General features: G+C 41.6%; 1 protein-coding gene across 4 annotated transcripts in view; it reads left to right on the forward strand.

Annotated features, from left to right (window-relative positions):
- nhsl2 (NHS-like 2) overlaps positions 1 to 20,572 on the forward strand; it is a 203,644-nt gene that overhangs the window by 175,242 nt on the left and 7,830 nt on the right. For all 4 annotated transcript variants that reach the window (XM_086276531.1, XM_086276541.1, XM_086276549.1 and 1 more), the window contains exons 5-8: positions 9,330 to 9,512; positions 15,619 to 16,663; positions 16,822 to 17,995; positions 18,144 to 18,453. In XM_086276531.1, the coding sequence (XP_086132657.1) occupies positions 9,330 to 9,512; positions 15,619 to 16,663; positions 16,822 to 17,995; positions 18,144 to 18,453 (2,712 nt within the window). The remainder of the gene's footprint in view (positions 1 to 9,329; positions 9,513 to 15,618; positions 16,664 to 16,821; positions 17,996 to 18,143; positions 18,454 to 20,572) is intronic.

Genomic DNA, 20,572 nt, shown 5'->3' on the forward strand with positions numbered 1-20,572 from the left:
ATCTCTTTCTCCATTTCTCCTCACCCACCTCACCTCACCCACTGTGTAGAGGAGGAGAAGGTCAGGTATAATGATGCATGCCTGTGGCGTTGTACTTGGTGGGTATTCACTTCCTTCACACCGAGAGGAAGAGCAAAGAACTTTGAGTATAAGACTGACGTTTCTCCTTCTGTTTTCCTTCTTTTCCTTCCATCAAGCCTGTCTGTGGTTTCATTAAATGAACAGGATCAGGTTTAGCAAGCAGTGCCCCAACAGGGGTAAATAGCATGCTTCTCGGGTACTATTTTTTGCAGAGTATGCATACACATTTTTTGTAGTGTATTTCGGGTTGAGCCATATAAACTGCTGTGCTCTCATTAGCAGTAATGAATTATGGTGTCACCCTGTGCAAAGGTGCGGCCCAGTTATTTGTTTTAGACGCAAATGAAGCTCAACTACACAACAGAATAAGTCAGAAAAGGCCATTTGGATGCATGTAAAACAGCTGTTCTCAGGGCTTCTCACTGATTTGTTTTGGTCTTGTTATCAGATTTGGATAAAATGAGAAAAAAATAAGATATCGTCAGACTTATCCAACTTGTCACCATCCCTCTGTCTCTTTTACACTCCGTCTCTTGCTTTTTTCCCTCCTCCTCCTCCTCCTATGCCAGAGAACAGGTAGCTCTCAGCCAGCTTGCTGTTGCCATGGTAACTCACCACTCTTCCTCCTCCCTAGTCCCCCCCCAAAAAAAAGAAGAATTACAAGCAGCAGTGACAAAAAGATGGAGGGAAAGGTGGAGAAGTGATGAGGATGACAGAGGACAGAAAATGCATACAGTGAGATACACAATGGAAGAATAATGAATGGAGGGTAGTGAGAAAGCTTCTTTTTTTTTTTTTTGGTCGCAGCTCCCACCTCCCACTTTCCTTCCTCTCCCTCACATCTCGCTCCAGCAATTTTCATGAATGACTGAAGCACTTTAGCCTGTGAAAGATGTGAATGCAACAGAGGCTGAGAGACAAGCAGCGGGCAGACGCCATCGGTCTGTGCTTATTTTTTCTCGACAGAGTTCATCGGTAAAATTTTAATGTAATCACATATTCGAGAGTCCTCGGTGATTTGGAGGGTTTTTGAATTGCAGAAAGGCGGACATTATTGTGTCTGTGAGCAGCCCTACCAAACACCAGACGTCCACGGTTATCGATTTCTGAGCTAAATGTGATCAGACAGTGAAAAAGACGTTGCTGGTGTAATTTTGCATTTTCAGGCATTTCCATTCAGTTTCACATTTACTCACAGAATAATCTAAATTGATTTGAGGTTGAACAAAGGAAAAGTGAACATGTATGTTTAGATCTTTTAGGCTCTAGCAGCCACTGTGATTGGATAAGCAGCGGAAAATGAATGGCTTAATTGATATTAACATACTTCAAATATATCTATCTATATATATATATATATGGGATGGTTAGCAAAGTGCAGTTTTAAGGGAAAAGAGCTGGTGTATTTAGGATCGGGGCATATACTGATGGTCGGTCATTCTCCTTCAGGATTTTCTGGTTGAGAGCATATTTCACGTTTCCATCAATTACAGCAAATTATCCAGCTTCTGAAGCATCAAAGCAGCCCCCAACTATCGCACCACCACCACCATGCTTGACCGTTATATGAAGATGTTTTGAGCGTTAGTTTTATGCCACATGTAACGGGATTTCAACTTCTGTCCACAGAATATTTTCCCAAAGGTTTGGGGAATCACAGAGATGGGTTTTTTTTAGCAAATGTGAGACAAGCTGTCCTGTTCTTTTTGGTCAGCAGTGGTTTTCCCATGTAACCTGTCACATTTGAGTTATTGCTGAGTCGTGAGGCAAAGGAGGCCTACAGTGCTTTTTGTGGTAGGATGGCCACTCCTGGGAATGTTCACCATTGTTCCACAGTTGTCTTAATTTGTGGATAATGACACAGAACGCTTATCTGAAGATGGACTCTTCAGTTTTTATCTAGTCAAAGTAACATTTTTTTAACCTCACAATTCAAATAATTTAGCAGTTGTTTATTTTGTAAATCTGTCAATAATCCTACAAAAATAACAGCTAATGAGGCTTGGACATAAGCGAGGAGTTTAGTGCAAATGCTGCTGTTTCCTATAAAAAGAGCAAAACAGTCCCAGACCCCGAATCAGATGGTTTCTGAATGCACTTATGAATGAAGAATGCAGAAAGTCTGAGAGCTTTAGTGGAGAGAGACAGAGAGTGAGAGACAGGCATTCTTGCTGCTGAGCTGCCGACGGTCTAATCCTCTTGGCTTACCTGGAGCCCCTCCAACTACAAGGAATCTGACAGGGGGTGGAACTTTTGAAAAACTTCTGAAAATCCTCTCAGCTCCACGCTGTGCCCTTTGTCACAAGATGAATCCATTTAGTGAGCTGCAATTTAGATGCATCCCTTGATGGCATTCAGTGCAAACAGTAAGATAGATGATAAGCCAGGGTCAGCAGTAGCTGAATAACACAGGAAGTTATTTGTTATTTATTCCAACACCGTAGAGGGTTAGATGCTGTGTAACACTTATAAACTGAGGGGGAAGGTGCTGATGTTAATAAGAGGAAATTATGAATTTCTGAAACACTTAATTTTACAGTTTTTTTCTAGTATAAACATATGGCACTGCTTCACCTTCAGTGGTTCTGTTTGAGCTTTAGAAGTCTTCATTGTGATAATTCATCTTTTGTCGGTTACTGTTTACAGAGCCGAAACTTCAATGCAAAGATGGGATTGTCATTTAAACCAACGCACCCCTACAGGTTGTTTGTTCAAGCTGTAAGATTGCTCATATTGATGTCATAAAGTTAGATATGTAGCACTGAACTGTGGTGAAGTGCTGTTTAACATTGCAAAAGGCTGTGCTATACCACAAAGCATTCTCTTCCTAAACCCTAAACCAAGTAACAACTTATGATGTTGAATTAAGACTTGGTTTAACAGACATAGTCTGTTGAGTCGATAACTGTTTGGCACTCGCTAACCGCTTTATGCTCGACTGGTTGGCGAGTGGCTGGAAGTTGCTGGCTGTTTCTGGGAAAAAACATTCATAAAGAAAGTGCTGCACCAAAAATCTCCTTGTGATTGTTTTGTCCTAGCAGATTTCTGCTGTCACCTGCATTTTGCCTGGAAGAGGCCGACTTACCTACAGACACTCGAGATTTACTCGCCGAGTTGTGCTGGAATGCAAACAAGAGGTGGAGAATATTCCTCTCCAAAGTTAAAGTTGTCCCTTATCACCACAACCACCTAGTTTCAAAGGTGCAGCTTTGATTTTAAAGCAAAGTGTCTTTTTTTTAATGGGACAGCCAATGACTGTTGATCAGCACTTTGGAGAAGGTTGGATTTAAATCTCTGGGTTGAAGTTTTGAGCGTCTTTGTTAAAATGATTAGCTGGTCATGGGACACAGCTGAAAGCTCCAGACAAAGTTGCTCACTAAACCTCGAGTTTTAGAGCATTTTAATGCTGGTTTAGCATTCCCTGTCAAAAAAGTCACATTAGCAGTTGCTGTAATGTTTCCTCTAAGCAACTGCAGCAGCAGTTTGTTACTGTTTTCTTTATTTTTAAATAGTTTTTAAGCAGCGTCAAGATGTTTATGATCACATAATTTAAAACACTGTGTGCTGTAGACCGTTAGGGCAACTAGGCAGGAACAGTGGGCTACACATGTAAGTTTGGTTTTTTAGTTTGTGTTGTACTTTTCATGCTTTCACTACAATCTGGGACGCATGCAAACTTTTGCTGATGGTGGCAACCTGCTAGTGATAAAAGCAATTAGTAAAAGATTCATAGTGAAGCACCCAAATACCTCTTTGCAACAAGTTTCACACTTGCACTTTTCACACTTGCGACTGCAGCTGTTCACAGTATACTGACTGGTTTCTAGGTCTGTGTGGATGGGGCTTAGCAGTCAATTGTACAGTGACGGGCCAAGGAAACCTGACTTAAAACGTGTTTATAGTGTGACAGGAAAAACTGTTTTTCTCTGAGTCTCTCTATGGATAATTTCTTCCTTCATAACAACTTCACAAGTTATGATTGAAAAAAAAAAACATTTTCAAATCCATCCATTTGACATTTGTTAGCTTAAAATTAGGGTCATAGCTTTTCTGCCAGTCCTCACCTAGTATTCCATTAGCCTGTTCGCTAGCAGTGATTGGCTGGTGTTTTTGTGCATGTTTCCCTCATGCAGGTTATACATGTAGCTTGCTAGCCAAGCTTGCTAGCATTAGCCGATAACTTAGGAATCCACCCTTCTTTACAAATATATGGTCACTTATCACTCCAGAAACCATTATGGCATTAGCTGGAATGTTAATGTTGATTTCTTAAAGGTTTTAAGTCCAAAAGATAAAGTCTGAATGATGTGTGCTGTTAAGGCAACAGTCTGGTGCGTTTTTGCCTCCATCACTCTGCTTAGATCCCAACGTTGTCCTACTTTTAAACTGAAAACACTCTTATATGTTATTTTATGTCATGAGAATTGTTAGAAACTTGTAATATACTGTAAGGTTACGTGGTATTTTGTGATTGTCATGTTTCTCTCTCTTGCCCAAAGCTATTCTAACCTCTGTGTCCTTAAGACTCACTGCATGCAGGCAGCTGAGCAGTTTAACAAGGCTTATACTGAGGAGACATTAGGATTTGTAACTGGTGGAAGGCTGATAGTTTAAACAGAGTCTGTTAGTGATGCCCACAGAAGCAACAAGAAGACTTACAGCCTGCTAATAACAGCTTGGTGAGACCGATCTTGAAAGTGGGAACTGCTCTGAATATTCAAGTAGGAAAGTTAGCTAGCCAAGACTGGAGGATGCAAAATTGTCACTATGGTGTCGGCGTTACAGAGGGACCCACACCAGCAGGAAGTGGGTGAATGCATGACAGTCAGACAGGAAGTCGTATTTAGCTCCACTCCACGGCTGAGTCACAGCTTTAGCCTCTCTGCTGGAAAGCTGGAGATGCTCCGACTCAAACACTCGTGCTTATTCATGCACAGAGGGGAACGCAGATTGAGTGGCAGTCAGTGAATGAGCTAAATAGGGAGACTGTTGCAAAAATAAACAGAGGATGAATAACTGAAGGGAATAGGCTCTTGGAAAGATGGAGAGATAAAAGGACAGGTGGAAAAACGGGCAGGTTAGTCAATGAGTAAAGCAGAAGAGCGGAAGGAGTCAGGACTTTTTCTTAAATCATGAATCCAGGTTTGCTGTTGTTAGGGGAAAAAAAGATTTAGAGTGCCCAAAGATTTAGAAGCAGGAAGTGTCAGGAAGTTTTGATGATTAGAGTTATTAGTTTGATGATTTGCCAAGCAAAAGGTTTCCAAATGTTAAGATGGTGATAAAAGCATGTTTATTTCAGACATCTAAGTAACAGCAGGAATCATTATTACACATCCAAATACAGTTGTGCCATTAAAGAGAGTTCAAGTGTCCCTTTTAAAAATTATTTTAATGGGACAGCCAATGACTGTTGATCAGCGCTTTGGAAAAGGTTGGATTTAAATTTCTGGGTTCAAGTTTTGAGCGTCTTTGTTAAAATGATTAGCTGGTCATGGGACACAGCTGAAAGCTCCAGACAAAGTTGCTCACTAAACCTCGAGTTTTAGAGCATTTTAATGCTGGTTTAGCATTCACAAAAGTCACACTAGCTCACATTAGCAGTTGCAAAAGTTAGAGATACCTGCTGTAAAGTTTCCTCTAAGCAACTGCAGCAGCAGTTTGTTACTGTTTTCTTTATTTTTAAATAGTTTTTAAGCAGCGTCAAGATGTTTATGGCCACATAATTTAATACACTGTGTGCTGTAGACCGTTAGGGCAATTAAGCAGGAACATGCTTGTAAAAAATAATTACAAAACTTTCTACCTGCTAATGGAACAAAGGAATCAGCGGTCAATTTTCCCAGGTGAACTTATCCTGGAGAAACCAGGTTTCCCTAATACTCTACCTAGTTATGGAAACCTGGTTTCTTATAAAGGAAAGTCAATAAATCAGCTCACTGGAAAAAAAAACATTGTCACATGGAGCATGTCTTATAGTTCAGAAGCTGCAGGATTGGTTTATGCAAGTGTCACATATCAGGGATTTCATTGAACAATATGTAAGAAGATGTGTTTATTTATAAAAAAAAAAGTAATTAAGAAAAAAAACTCATTCAACCGACCTCACACACATTCATACAAAAAAAAAGTTACGCTCAGGCATCTTATCTGACATTCACGGGCACTCGTGGACTGACAGACACATCGGAGGCAACTTAGGGTTCGGTATCTTGCCCAATGATGCTTCAACATGCAGGAGCAGGGGATCAAACCAGGGCTCGACCCACTCATCTTCCAGCTGAAAGAAACCGCTCTACCACAGTTGCTATATGAGATGACTTTGCTCAACCTACTGACAAATCTCATTCAGTATTGAATTTGCTGTGCATCTGCAAGCTGCTTTGCAACCACAGACAGTAAAACACATGGGCACAGCTTCTGGGTCAGAAAAATGAAGCCAGTGAGGAAGCACATTAATCCTGCATTCTATCTCCAGGCCACAAGATGGTGATAGATGTGGTTCTGATTCGACCTTGTTGGACATTTTTCTGCTGGATGCATGAGCTCAGTCACTCATTTTGGATCACACTGAATAAAATAAACAAGTCTGTTTAGTAAATCTTGGTCATAAAGTGTTTCAAAATGTAGGATTAGCTGTGATATGAAACCGCATGCTCATTGGCCAAAGATCTGTCGATCAGAGGTTATTAGCCAGTTCGCTGTTAGACCCTACCCTTGTTGTCACATCGGTGTTTTTGCAACCAAGATGATTCTGGCAGAGACGCTCATCTTGAGGCTTCACAAACCAGTAGCACTATTCATGCTGGGATTTTAATCAGCTCTGTTGTCACTGATGTCTAAAACAGAGCCATGCCATCAAGTCTTAATCATGTTAGGTTCAGTCGCATTTCCTTTGTTGTTCTGCGCCTTTGAGCTTTGCATAATTCATCTTTATCTGTTGATTTTTCTGTAAATGTTTAGTTTGGGCATCAAATATCTGCCATTAGTTTTCTGTTTGCTCTCTCAAACAGATCAAAGGTTTGTAATTCTGTGTTGTTAAGTGCCTGGAGGCATAATTCGTACAGGCTGCTGCAAGAGGGACACAGCTGGGGGAAGAAAAATGGAAGGAGGGTGAGCTGGACTCATCTGACTTCCAAATGTGAAGGAGATCTGTTTTGAGTGCTTGGTGACAGGTGTCAGCGGTACGGCCATGTTCCTTAAGTTTGCTTTGGCACAGGGTGGGTAATAGTGGGCTGATTTGGCTCCAGTTTGTTTATTTGCTTTCTTGACTTATTGATTTTTAGTACCGCAGTCCTCTTAAAAGAGCTTCATCAAGTGGCACAATTTCATTGTTGGACATAAATTTTAGCAGCAGGCTGAGCCCGATATGACTGTTGCTCTAAAACGAGGCTGATAGCTTAATGGGATGGGTGAGAAACGGCGCTGTATGTCATTAAGGTAACCAGCTAGGTGCCTGCTGCCACCAGTGACTCACTGGATTCATGTTCTCACACAAAACACATTAGGGAGACGGGAAGTGCGCTAGAACAGAGCAGCAGGTTTCTCCGTCGTGTCTGCCTTGAGCCCGTCTGGATTAAAATGTAATACATGTACAGGAGTCATTATGGTGATGATGAAACTGAAAGCTACAAAGTCTTCTCCACTTGTTCAGCTGAGATGAACTCATCGAGTGTTGCTTATGCCACTTCTCAAACACTTGCTGAGTCAGAGGCAACTTTAAACAGTGGACACTTGAAGTATCAGCAATTGTGCGACAGGAAATAAAGAAGAGTGGAAACAACTACCAACTTCAGGCAACTCTGTGACATTAATTGTATCCTATTTTAGAGTAAACGTTAATATTAAAAGGGCAAATCAACAGAGTTCTTAATGCATCTTTAATTAGACACTATTTATGTAAACAGTCTTGATTTGAAATCTCTTTATAGTGAAAAATATTCAGGCGGTATCAACCAAAAAGCATTGTTGGGAGAATTGGACTTCCACTTGACTTTGTTTTACTCGCAAATTTGCCTAAACTGCTACCTGAGTTTTGAATTCTTTTCTTAGTCTTATCACCTGAAGTGTTGTCAATGCCTCTAGCAATTGTATGAGAGTTTTGTAAGCTGAGAGAATTAGACAGATAATATAGAAATTTAGAAAAAGAAATGTAGAAATACATCTTTCTAGTACTGGGTGTGCTCCCTTTTTTCTTTAGAGCTGCCTTAATTCATTGTGGCAAAGATTCAACAAGGTGCTGGAAGCATTGCTCACAGATTTGGGTCCACGTTCACATGACGGCATCACGCAGCTGCTGCAGATTTGTCGACCGCACATGATTTGAGCTTTGAGATGCAGTGTGTTATCCTGCTGCAGCCATCAGAAGATGCCCAAAACCTACCATCCAAATGTTGCAGCAGAGATCATGACTCATCAAACCAGGCAGCATTTTTCCAGTCTTCTACTGTCCAGTTTTGGGGAGCCTGTGTGTCCTCTTCTTACCTGTCACCCAGTCTGGTCTTCTCCTGCTGTAGCCCATCTCCTTCGAACTTTGATGTGTTACAAATTCAGAGATGCTCTTCTCCGTATCTTGGCTGTAACGATCGGTTATTTGAGTTCCTGTCTGTTCAAAGCAGTCTTTTCTCCTCTGACCTCTGGGTATCAACAAAGCATTTTCCCCCAGAGGACTGCTGCTCAGTGGATATTTGCTTATTTGCACACCATCCTCTGTAAACCCTAGAGATGGTCATTGGAAAAATCTCCGCAGATCAAGATTTCTGAAATAGATCAACCCATCTGGCACCAACAACATGGAAAATCACTTAAATCATCTTTCTTCCCCTTCCTAATGCTCACTTTGAACTTCAGCAGGTCATCTTCACCAGGGAAGTGGCCACTAGAGAAATGGCAGTTCCCACATTTTCTTCCTTTTTCACCTCCAAAAGTTGCCTCCTGATGCAAATACAGAGTTATGGTTGACACTGTGTCTCACTAAAGTGACCTGAGTGAATGTTTAATAGAAGCAGTAAATCATGTTTGTGTTAACGAGAGTTGTGAGAGGAAAGCACTGCAGCCTTTTAAGAGAGACTTGAAATCATATCAAATGATCTGCCTTCACATCGCTGTCTCTCAAGAGCCATAATCTAATACTTTATTGCCATGTCAACAACATGATTGGATTTATTGTTTTATTTAATTTAATGCGTGTCAGGTAAAATTAGTCTTCCCACCCTCCTGCTGACCTTCTTGCTGCTGTCTTCCTCTTGCAGGTGAAGGGAGAGGATTGAAATTCCACGGTGTTGATCTTCTCCAGCACTCTCCGTCCCCTTCCCCCTCTCCCGGGGACCCTTTCCCCCACCAGCCCCACTCCCTGGAGCCTGTTACTGACACACCGCACCAGAATCTCCCACTGAGGAAGACACACTCTGACCTCGACACAACCTTACCTGCAGGTGTGTGTGTGAGACCATAATAGGGAGCTCTTTACCCTCCCTCCATGGTGCAGATCTTATTACTCCTCACATAAAGTGTGCCGCAACCTTCAAAGACAAGAGAAAGAGAGAGAAAAAAAAGAATCTGGGAATGTCAGAATGAAATTCCTATACTCATGAACTTCTCGTATTTCAGATAAAACTCTAGTATTGCTGTTAGTAGCACTGAACAGTTCTTGGCTGTGGAAAGACTATCATTTTTTTTTCCCGCCCACTTTAAATACAGTGGGGCAAAAAAGTATTTAGTCAGCCACCGATTGTGCAAGTTCCCCCACCTAAAATGATGACAGAGGTCAGTAATTTGCACCAGAGGTACACTTCAACTGTGAGAGACAGAATGTGAAAAAAAAATCCATGAATTCACATGGTAGGATTTGTAAAGAATTTATTCATAAATCAGGGTGGAAAATAAGTATTTGGTCACCTCAAACAAGGAAAATCTCTGGCTCTCACAGACCTGTAACGTCTTCTGTAAGAAGCTTTTCTGTCCCCCACTCGTTACCTGTATGAATGGCACCTGTTTGAACTCATCATCTGTATAAAAGACACCTGTCCACAGCCTCAAACAGTCAGACTCCAAACTCCGCCATGGCCAAGACCAAAGAGCTTTCGAAGGACACCAGGAAAAGTATTGTAGACCTGCACCAGACTGGGAAGAGTGAATCTACAATAGGCAAGCAGCTTGGTGTGAAAAAATCAACTGTGGGAGCAATCATCAGAAAATGGAAGACATACAAGACCACTGATAATCTCCCACGATCTGGGGCTCCACGCAAGATCTCATCCCGTGGGGTCAAAATGATCATGAGAACGGTGAGCAAAGATCCCAGAACCACACGGGGGGACCTGGTGAATGACCTGCAGAGAGCTGGGACCAAAGTAACAAAGGTCACCATCAGTAACACACTACAACGGCAGGGAATCAAATCCCGCAGTGCCAGACGTGTTCCGCTGCTGAAGCCAGTGCATGTCCAGGCCCGTCTGAAGTTTGCCAGAGAGCACATGGATGATACAGCAGAGGATTGGGAGAATGTCATGTGGTCAGATGAAACCAAAGTAGAACTTTTTGGTATAAACTCAACTTGTCGTGTTTGGAGGAAGAAGAATACTGAGTTGCATCCCAAGAACACCATATCTACTGTGAAGCATGGGGGTGGAAACATCATGCTATGGGGCTGTTTTTCTGCCAAGGGGACAGGACGACTGATCCGTGTTAAGGACAGAATGAATGGGGCCATGTATCGTGAGATTTTGAGCCAAAACCTCCTTCCATCAGTGAGAACTTTGAAGATGAAACGAGGCTGGGTCTTCCAACATGACAATGATCCAAAACACACCGCCCGGGCAACAAAGGAGTGGCTCCGTAAGAAGCATTTGAAAGTCCTGGAGTGGCCTAGCCAGTCTCCAGACCTCAACCCCATAGAAAATCTGTGGCGGGAGTTGAAAGTCCGTGTTGCTCGGCGACAGCCCCAAAACATCACTGCTCTCGAGAAGATCTGCATGGAGGAATGGGCCAAAATACCAGCTACTGTGTGTGCAAACCTGGTAAAGACCTATAGTAAACGTTTGAGCTCTGTTATTGCCAACAAAGGTTATGTTACAAAGTATTGAGTTGTATTTTTGTTATTGACCAAATACTTATTTTCCACCCTGATTTACGAATAAATTCTTTACAAATCCTACCATGTGGATTCATGGATTTTTTTTCACATTCTGTCTCTCACAGCTGAAGTGTACCTCTGGTGCAAATTACTGACCTCTGTCATCATTTTAGGTGGGGGAACTTGCACAATCGGTGGCTGACTAAATACTTTTTTGCCCCACTGTACTCTTTAAATAAAAGAAATGTATGCAATAGCAGGACATTTTCTTTTGTTTGAATTATGTTTTTTGTTCAACAAACATGACAAATGTGTGTTTATTTTGTCATTGATTATGGATTTACATACAGTTTTAAAAGAAAAATGTTCTCCTTTCTTGTTAAGGCATAGTCACGCAGGCCTAGAGACAGGCTGGTCCTTGACAAACTCAGCAAAAGCAAAAACCTGGACTGCTCGACTGGTTAGTGAGTGGTTGCTGGGTTTTTTGAGGTGAAACTGGCTGTAAAAACCTCCTTGTGATTGCTTCGGTTGCTAGCAGTTGCTACTGTTGCCCATAGTTTACATGGAAGACACAAACTTGTTTGCAGATATTAATCCTTTAAAACTGGTCAGAGTGGGCGTAACTATTTTTAAATCCCTGTAGAACCGAAACCCTGTAAACTGGCACAATAATTTGTTTTGCATATGAAACCGGAGGAGTTGTACTTACATCTTATGCCATCAGCTTGCCCTAGAACACGTTTTCCTTCCACATATAGCTTTGCAAAAATTGCATAAAAAGCACTTGCAGCAACAAAAACATAATATTCCAGAAACAGGCTTTGCCGATCCAATCAGCTGTTCAAAACACTTCCTACGTTGGAATAGACGTCAGCAGGAACTATCGCATGCTCCCCATTACTTGCCCAAAACCGGAAGTGATGTCATTTTTGCGGAAAATGTAGTTTTTTACCTTCGGGGCCTTATAAGCCTATACTGGTATTTTTAAGAGTCATGTTGACTTTATGCTTTTCTGAATAGTTTCTGGGATGCTTAAAACTCATATTGCACTGCTGGAAATAGTTTATTTTGATGCACATGCTGTTTTCTTTGCAAATTTGCATTATAATATTTATTTTCGTTTTTCCTGTAGTATATAAAAATTGGTGTATCTCAAAAATAAAATTATGAAGACACTCAAAATAAATTTCCTGTTGTTGGAAACTTTTTTGTGCAACTTTTTTGTATTTGCAGTTTTGAGGGATAAGCCTCTTAAATTTCTCTAACTAGAAATGTAAAAAAAACAAAAATGATTTTCAATTTTTTTGTAGTTTATTGCACTTTTTTGCAATTTATGTAGTTACTATGGACTTAATGCATACATATTATTAAAATTTGGGCTATAACAGTTGTATTGATGTATAGCAACTTGAAACGCTCCCAAAAATGGCACTACAGCATGTAAAAATATAAAGATAAGCTCTGGCAGACTTGGTTCTATGGTAGGTCTTAAAGGGTTAATGATTTGCTCCCTGAGCTGTAGTGAAAGTTGAAAATTGTGATGTAAACGGTGAATGGAGAAGGTTCTTCTATGAAGCTGGACAGTCTTCATTTCAGTTTCACTTCAACTTGCAGAACTAAGTGAAACCGCCTCCACCAGCTAGCAACCAAAGCAATCAGAAAGAGTTTTTTTGCAAGTCAGTTGGCAGAATACACATTTTTCCGTAGTAATGGGTGGTTGCCATGGGGTGACTAACCAGTCTTTTAGCCTGTGTGAGTGGGGCCTTTTTCACTTATTCCCACAATGTCACCAAGATTGTGACATCCAAAATGGAAGTTAACATGTTAACAAGTTAACATCACATTGTTAGTTGTCACACATCTGCAAAACTGCAATACCTCTTTGCGACCAGTTTCCCCTAGTGACAGCTAGCACTCCCCAGCAACCGCTTGCCAACCAGTCGGAGAAAGACCCTTTTTCAAATGATTACCATGGGATTTTGATGGTTGTTACTAGCCTACAGCACCAACACAGAGTAACGCTAGCTACCACATTAAAAACAATCTACCATAAACACAATATTTAAACTCAAAAGAGAGCTAAGAGTTATTTAGCATTAGCTTGCTTGTTTGATTGTTAACACTAATAGCAAAAGTAGGCTATTAGTTAAGCTTGTTTGCCAAATACTTCACCAGCTAATTTTATTGGGCTATCTGGTATAATGTTGCAGATTTTAGGCTATAATAAATAATGTACTGTAAATCCCGGACTACAGAGCGCACCTGATTAAAAGCCGCATGCTCTAATTTTAGAAAGAAAATCAATTTTGTACTTGTACAGGCCGCACCGGATTTTAAGCCATATGCGTTTCACTTGTAATATGAGATATTTACACAGAAATATAACACGTGAGGATTTTTAATGTTTAATTTATTCCGTAGGGTAACATAACCATGGTAACATAAACGTTATGGTAACATACAAAAATACATACTGCAAATGCTTTTTTTTCCTCGAACAGCACCTGTAACACAGCTACCTTTAAGTATACGTACGTATCGGTAACACACAAATTACGTTGCTTATGGTTTTTTTACGGAACGGTGCACAAACAACATTACAACGTTTCTTAACAACACGTAAAAATATATACCGTATATTTACTACTTATCTATTTTATTGGTCTACTGTTACCAGGCAAATTGTTTTTGGCCGCATAAAAAAATATATGCATTAGCCGCACGTCATTATAGGCCGCAGTGTTCACAGTGTGGGAAAAAAGGGCGGCTTATGACCCGAAAACTACGGTAATGCCCCAAAGCAAAGGTGTATGACTAATAACTGCTTTCTGCAGTACGGCCAATATACAAAGGTAGTCAGCTATCTATCCACCAAAGGTTTAATTAAGCAAAGAAAATTACACAAACTAATGCTGAATTAATAATTTATTTCCCCTGGATTTGCACTAATCAATGTTTCCTAGTGAAGAACAGCTATGCCTTTAGCCATTATCTTTTCATTCCTTGCTGGTTTATTTACTTCAATGAGGACATTTAAACACAGGGCATCAAGGGTTCATTTAATCAGCTTCATCTGAATAAGCCCATAATTTTGGTGAGAAGAAGACAAAAGCAGAAGAAGCCACATCTGACATTTAAAAATGTGTTTCAGTTGTTCTTGAATTAAGAACTAATCCTTTGTTGCAGGACGAATATGCATTGTTGAGAATGTACTATTAGGCCTATGTAACAAATTAAGGGGAAAAAAACTGACCCCTCAATCCTTACAGTGGGTGAATGTGGTAGGTTTGTTGCTGTGAAGGGGCATTTGGTTGGCATGATATGGTAACCTGTCACACCAGATAACTTGTTACAGAACCATCTGTGAAGCCATACTTGCAAAATGGCACGCGTTCGAAAGAACCATCTGTCTATTAACTTCAGCCAGTCAGTTGAAAAATCAAACTCTTGCCAAATCCAGTCAAGTGAAGATGAAAAACATCTTTGCACATCAGACAGTGAAGAAATGCTCTCAACTTTTCAGTTCTATAAGTTATGATTTAGCATTTCATCTCGAGGAACAGCTAAAACATGTCCATAGATGCTTATTTGTTCTGTGGTTATACCACAGCACATAGCTTAAAGCATGGAATATTGGATTCTGACCAAGTTCTGGTGTGATTCTATCTCACTTGCAAAAAAGAATGTTTTTGATCCGCTTTCCCTCCTTAGAAGGAAAGGTCAGAGAAGTTTATATATGTTTTTCTTGTTAATATGTTGCCTTGTATGTATCTTTTAAGCATGGAGGTTTGTTAGGCAGGAAAGTATGTCTGTGAAGGTGCTTGGTCATCTAGGTCATTGTAGTGTAAGGAGCATGAAAAAGAAAAGAGTCTGAAAGAAAGAAGTTCTAAGAAAGAACTTCTTTCAAAGAAAGTCTGAAACTTCTTTCGTTAAAAGAAGAAAACTGGTGGAGAATCCCAGATTTTAAGCCCTATGGGAGTGTCTCCAAGAGGGTCATGGACTCCCTATTGATCCTCTACCTAATCACACGAGCCTGTGTAAAAACAGGTGTGGGTCACAATCAGCCAAGGTTTAGGGTAAACCCATTGCAAAACCTAGCCCCACTCTATCACGTGATATCCTGAGGTCAAATGGCCCAAGTGTCTGGGAGCGGATCTCAAAACTGGATTATAGATGGCAGACAGTTGGTGTTGTAAGTCATCCCTTCTGTTCAAAGATGGTGGCTATTCTCGTCAGGCAGTAAACAAATGATACACACTGTGTAGGGACTAATGCCAGAGGCTACAGATGTCAAGGCAGGTTGTGCCTTTTCTGGTCAGAATAGTTTTCTGAATGGGTAGAGCTAGAGATAGATATGTGATGTTTAGAAGTTTTTATTATAACCTTTTATTTTAGAGTGTCCACAGTCAGTGGAATTTGGTGTGATTAGTTTTGGAGTATTGATTCTTTCCCTCTCTTCTCTACAGACAACCGTTTGGGGCTGCCTGCCCCAGATCACCTTCACCCAGAAACTATGGACCATTCTGGGCTGCTCTGCTCAAATACACCCACCGCTTCCTGGAACGGACCCAAGGGTTCCACCTTTTCTCCTGGAGCGTGGAACGAGCCTTACAATTACAGTAAGAGCAAAGGACCAGCGGTACCACCCAAACAGCACAGTATCATCGGAGGAGGGACCCAGGAGGGGGTGATGCTGGTGAGCTCAGGACATTCAAGCTCATTCAAGACTGTGACAGACCCTTCTCGGAGACCATTGAATAACATGGACATAGGGAAGCGGAGTGAGACAGAGGGGGCTGCAGTTGATGGAGGAAGAGGGGGAGGAGGCGAAGCAGTGAGAGGACGGGAGAGGTCGGCACGTTCCATAGCAGCACAGAATGCTTTCAAGTTTCGAGAGCGTTCCCTTTCCACACCCACAGATTCTGGATCTTTTTGTTTCACAGAGGGTGTTATAGGCCATCCGGATGGTAATATAACATCTACAGGAAATGGGAATACTATGGACCACCAACAAGAGCATCACAACTTCCTCGGCTTAGGTGAGAATTACGCCCTTCTCTACCCTAGAGGGAGCTCAGAAGACAGCGCAAGTACAACTGACACAATCTCCATCACAGCTTCAGACTACAGCACAGAAGGTCGTTTGCGCCTACGTTCCCGCTCCATCTCCCTTAAAAAATCCAAACGAAAGCCACCACCCCCTGTGAGGAGTGTCTCTCTTATGAAAAACCTTGGACAAGCTGAGGGCAGAATACACCATCAAGGTGGTCTTTACAGAGATGGCCGACCAAAGAGCCTGCACATTCCCAGGGATCACTTCCCTGACTTTCAGCCAGATTTCCTTCTGCCCAACTCGTCTAAAACCAGTATTGGTGAGCGAGAGCCAGGCCAAGGAGGGAATGACAGACCTCCAAGTCTAGAGGTCCAGGCACCAGAGAGGGAGGGGGAGACAGAAATTACTTTTCCCACGCACTGGCAGCTAGGGGAGTGGAAGAGCAATGATCCATACAGGTAGGAAACTACACATGGATGTTTAGTACTTGTGCTACAAAGTTATTATTATTGTGTCATCTTTATTATGTCTTCTCACATCATTTCATAGGTATCCTGGATGTTTTGTTGTCAAACGTGTTTGGCAAACTTCACATCTCTTCTTTGCTCTTCCTCAGGTCTCTGTCAGGCTCCAGCACAGCAACAGGTACTACAGTGATCGAATGTATGAAAGTCAGAGGTAGCTCAGAGTCCCTTCTTGACTCTCCCTCCACCTCGAGAGCCACATCACCCTCACAGCTTTCCATGGAGACTGACATCAAGGCATCATCCCCCTTCAAACCTCCAGGACTTATGTCCCCATCAAGTGGCTATTCCAGCCAGTCAGAGACTCCCACCCCAACTGTTCCACTCAGTCATCTGGCAGGTCAGGGGACTGTGGGTACAACAGGTACAATAGGTTGTAAGATGCGCCCCAAAATCCCAGAGAGGAAATCATCTCTACCATCACCCAAGGATCCAGCTGCTAGGTCTAGACTGTCCTTTGAAATGCCTGGGAATGCACATCTGGAGCTTTCGTCCATCAAGCCAAAACAAAAGGCCAGCCGGCGGCATTCTGACACTTCGACAGCAGCAAAGCCAGGAAAGATCAGCCCGAGTTCCTCACAGGCACTGCCTATGGTTACCCAGAATGAGCTAAAGACTGTTCGGCTTCGTTCAGTTTCTCGTGGAGACCTAGAAGACTGCCCTGATGGAGCCTCTGACACCATCGAAGAGGAACAGCATGGCCGCAATATAGGCGAGGATCCCAGCCCACCACCCACTCTACCAAAACCTAAACCACCTGTTGCAGTCAAGCCTCCCTTACCTAAACGGCCCATGAACCTTCTTCTCAAGTCTCCTTCTCCTTCCTCCACTTCCCCTCTGGCGCTTGACTCGCCTCCTGCCTCACCTGTAGACCGACCTGTGCCTCTAGGCAACATCTACAAAGTCATGAAAAAGCCAAAACCCAAAAAACCTCCACCACAAGCTCCAACAAATCCCACTATTCTGTCAGATTCAAACTCTATGGCTGCTCCACAAACTGCCTATGATCAATCGTTCCTCCCCCTATCCCAGTCCCTGTTTGATCTCCCTCCTCTCCCAGACCCTCAGCCTCTCCTGGAAGACCCAATTTTGGAGCCTGAATTTGATGTTGACCAAGAGATTCGTCTTGGCCCCGAAGATGGAGGCTCACTTCCTTCACCTTGCAGCAATCAGGAGGCCCCAGAACTTCAGGACAAGAGCAAGACGCTACCCTCAAGGATGACAGTCTCCTGTCTGGCAGAGCTGTCAGACAAAAAGAAACCCAAGGTAACCAAATTAAAAATATTGTTCTTTTACACAAGTCATGGTTAAACATCGAGTATCTTCTAAAGGCAAACAATTTAAAAAAAAACATATTCACAGTTCACAGCTCTCCTTATTTCTCATTCTTTGAAACCTTCTCAATCCTTTCCAGGTTCCACCTCCAGTCCCCAAGAAGCCAAATGTTCTGCTTCTTCCCACCTCAGTCCACTCCTCCACTAATGGCAGCACAGACCGTCAGACGCCACAGACTGACAGCCCCGTGGGCCTTCGGTCTCCGGTAGGAACATTCCCACCAGATGATATTCTCAATGCTCCCAGTGTTCCCGACATGCCTGAGCAAGATGAGAACCACTTGGGAACAGATGAAGAAAGTTCCAAAGAGTCATCACTACAATCCTCTCTTCAAGATTCCTCTCTCACAGAGCTGGAAGGGAAGATTGCTGGTACTGGGATTGGGACAGGTATGCCTTGATGGGTCCACTTTATTAAGCTTTAAAAGTTGGTTTTCACTGAATGGTGGTCTCAGAAGACTCATAAGACCAGATAAAAGGGCTTTTATGCATCAATTTATTTTTTTAAAGATGAGACACTACACACTACATGTAAGGCAAGGCAAGTTTATTTGTGTAGCACAATTCAACAACAAGGTGATTCAAAGTGCTTTACAGAGACATTAGAAACAAAAAACACTTTTGGCCTATTTTACTTCAATGACATTTCTTCTGTCAGACTACTGGAAAGAAACCACCGAAACTGTGTTTTTCTACTTAACATTTATACAAAGCTGTTCGTGTTTAATCCAAGACTTACATCATTTGCACATTTTAATCCAATAGTCTAAAAACTTTTAAAACAAAAGCACCGTTTTTAAAATATTGTCTCTTTTTCAATAACTGACTGAGGAAGTGTCATTGTGATATAGGTTACATTTTAATAATTGTTTTAATATTGTAAAATTTTACATTACACACACATACTTACTTACATCAAAAAGTTCTAGTTTGATTCCCTTCTATAGTTTGACAGAGGGATTTGTTTATATACCATCCAGAGCCTGATTTGTAGAAAAATGGAAAAAGAAAATATCTTTGTGTAAAAAATTTACTTGGACAGTTTGATGGAAACATGTCAAAGTTAAGTAGTTATTTTCCCTTGGTTGTCCACACGCCTCCTGCAGTCCCTCTATTCTCCACCAGTGGTCCCTGTCCTACAGAATCACCGCTTCAGGGTAGGGGTAGTTGTACATTCATTCAATGATGAAATACAAAAATATACCATAAATCTTGTACTGGAGTTTTCTGGCCTTCTAATCGTTTCTAATTAAAAACATCCCAACACAAATGTTGCATTTTCTAACATATATTAGCTAATAGTTTGCTTTTAGTCTTGTTTCACTGCAGACATTGTTTCTTGTGATTTTTTTATGTGCCTGTGTTGGTGATAATCGTCTAGCAGAGCTTCTACATTTGATTAGGACTCATACCTGCTAATTTTGATACATACCCTCCTGATTCTGCTGTGTTTTGATACAGGCCCATTGCTCTAAAATGAGCCCAAATCAAAACACAGAATGGTTCACACTGTTTTTAACAGTGAAGATGACATTTATCATCATTATTTCATTATCACCTAATTTTCTCTGTAGCCAAATCAGATTTACATATGCGTTTGCACAAAGCCAGCTGATATACACCTATCAGCTGCTTTATTAGGTATACCTACATGTAGTAGTGCCCTTTGCCTTCAGCGCTGCCTAATTTAACAAGGTGCTGAAAACATTCCTCAGAGATTTTGGTCCTTGTTGATATTATAGCATCACAGATTTGCTGCAGATTTGTAAGCTACACATGCATGATGTGAATCTCCCATTACACCATGTCCCAAAGGTAATCTGTAGCTTACAGTGGAAACCAATTTGAGTATAGTGAACTCATTTTCATGTTCAAGAAACCAGTTTGCGATGATTTGCACTTTGTGATGTTGTGTGTTATCCTGCCTGAAGAAGCCTTTTAGAAAATGGATACACTGTGGTCATAAGAAACAAGCAGTACTCAGGCAGGCTGTGGCATTTAAACAATGTTTAGTTAGTGACTATCCTGTACATCATTAAACCACCAACATCCAGAAACATTAATTCAAGGAAGGACTCATGCATTTATGTTCCATCCATCCTTCCATTGCCTATCCTTATCAGGGTTGCAGGGGGGCTGGAGCCAGGGTACATCCTGAACAGATCATACAGTGGTGCAGTGGTTAGCACTGTTCCCTCACAGCAAGAAGGTCCTGTTGTTTATCCCAGATTCTGCCCTTGCCACCGGAATTTTGCATGAGAAATGGAAACTCATTAGACTAGACAACATTTTTCCCATGTTCAATTTTGGACCTTGATCAGTCCTTGCAAATTGTAGCTTGACATCAACAAGACATTTTCATCCATGAAACTGCTGTTCACTGGGTATTTTCTCTTTTTTGGTCTATTCTCTGTAAACTGTAGAGATGGTTATGTGATTAAATCCCAGCAGATTAGCAGTTTTTGAAATACTCAGACCAGCCCACCTTGTGCCAACAACTAGGCCATGC

The sequence above is a fragment of the Aulonocara sp. 'chitande type north' Nkhata Bay genome, linkage group LG3, assembly GCF_057382095.1.
Source record: "Aulonocara sp. 'chitande type north' Nkhata Bay isolate Kocher_YH1m ecotype deep benthic linkage group LG3, A_spYH_male_GT1.1, whole genome shotgun sequence".
Classification (NCBI taxonomy): Eukaryota; Metazoa; Chordata; class Actinopteri; order Cichliformes; family Cichlidae; genus Aulonocara; species Aulonocara sp. 'chitande type north' Nkhata Bay.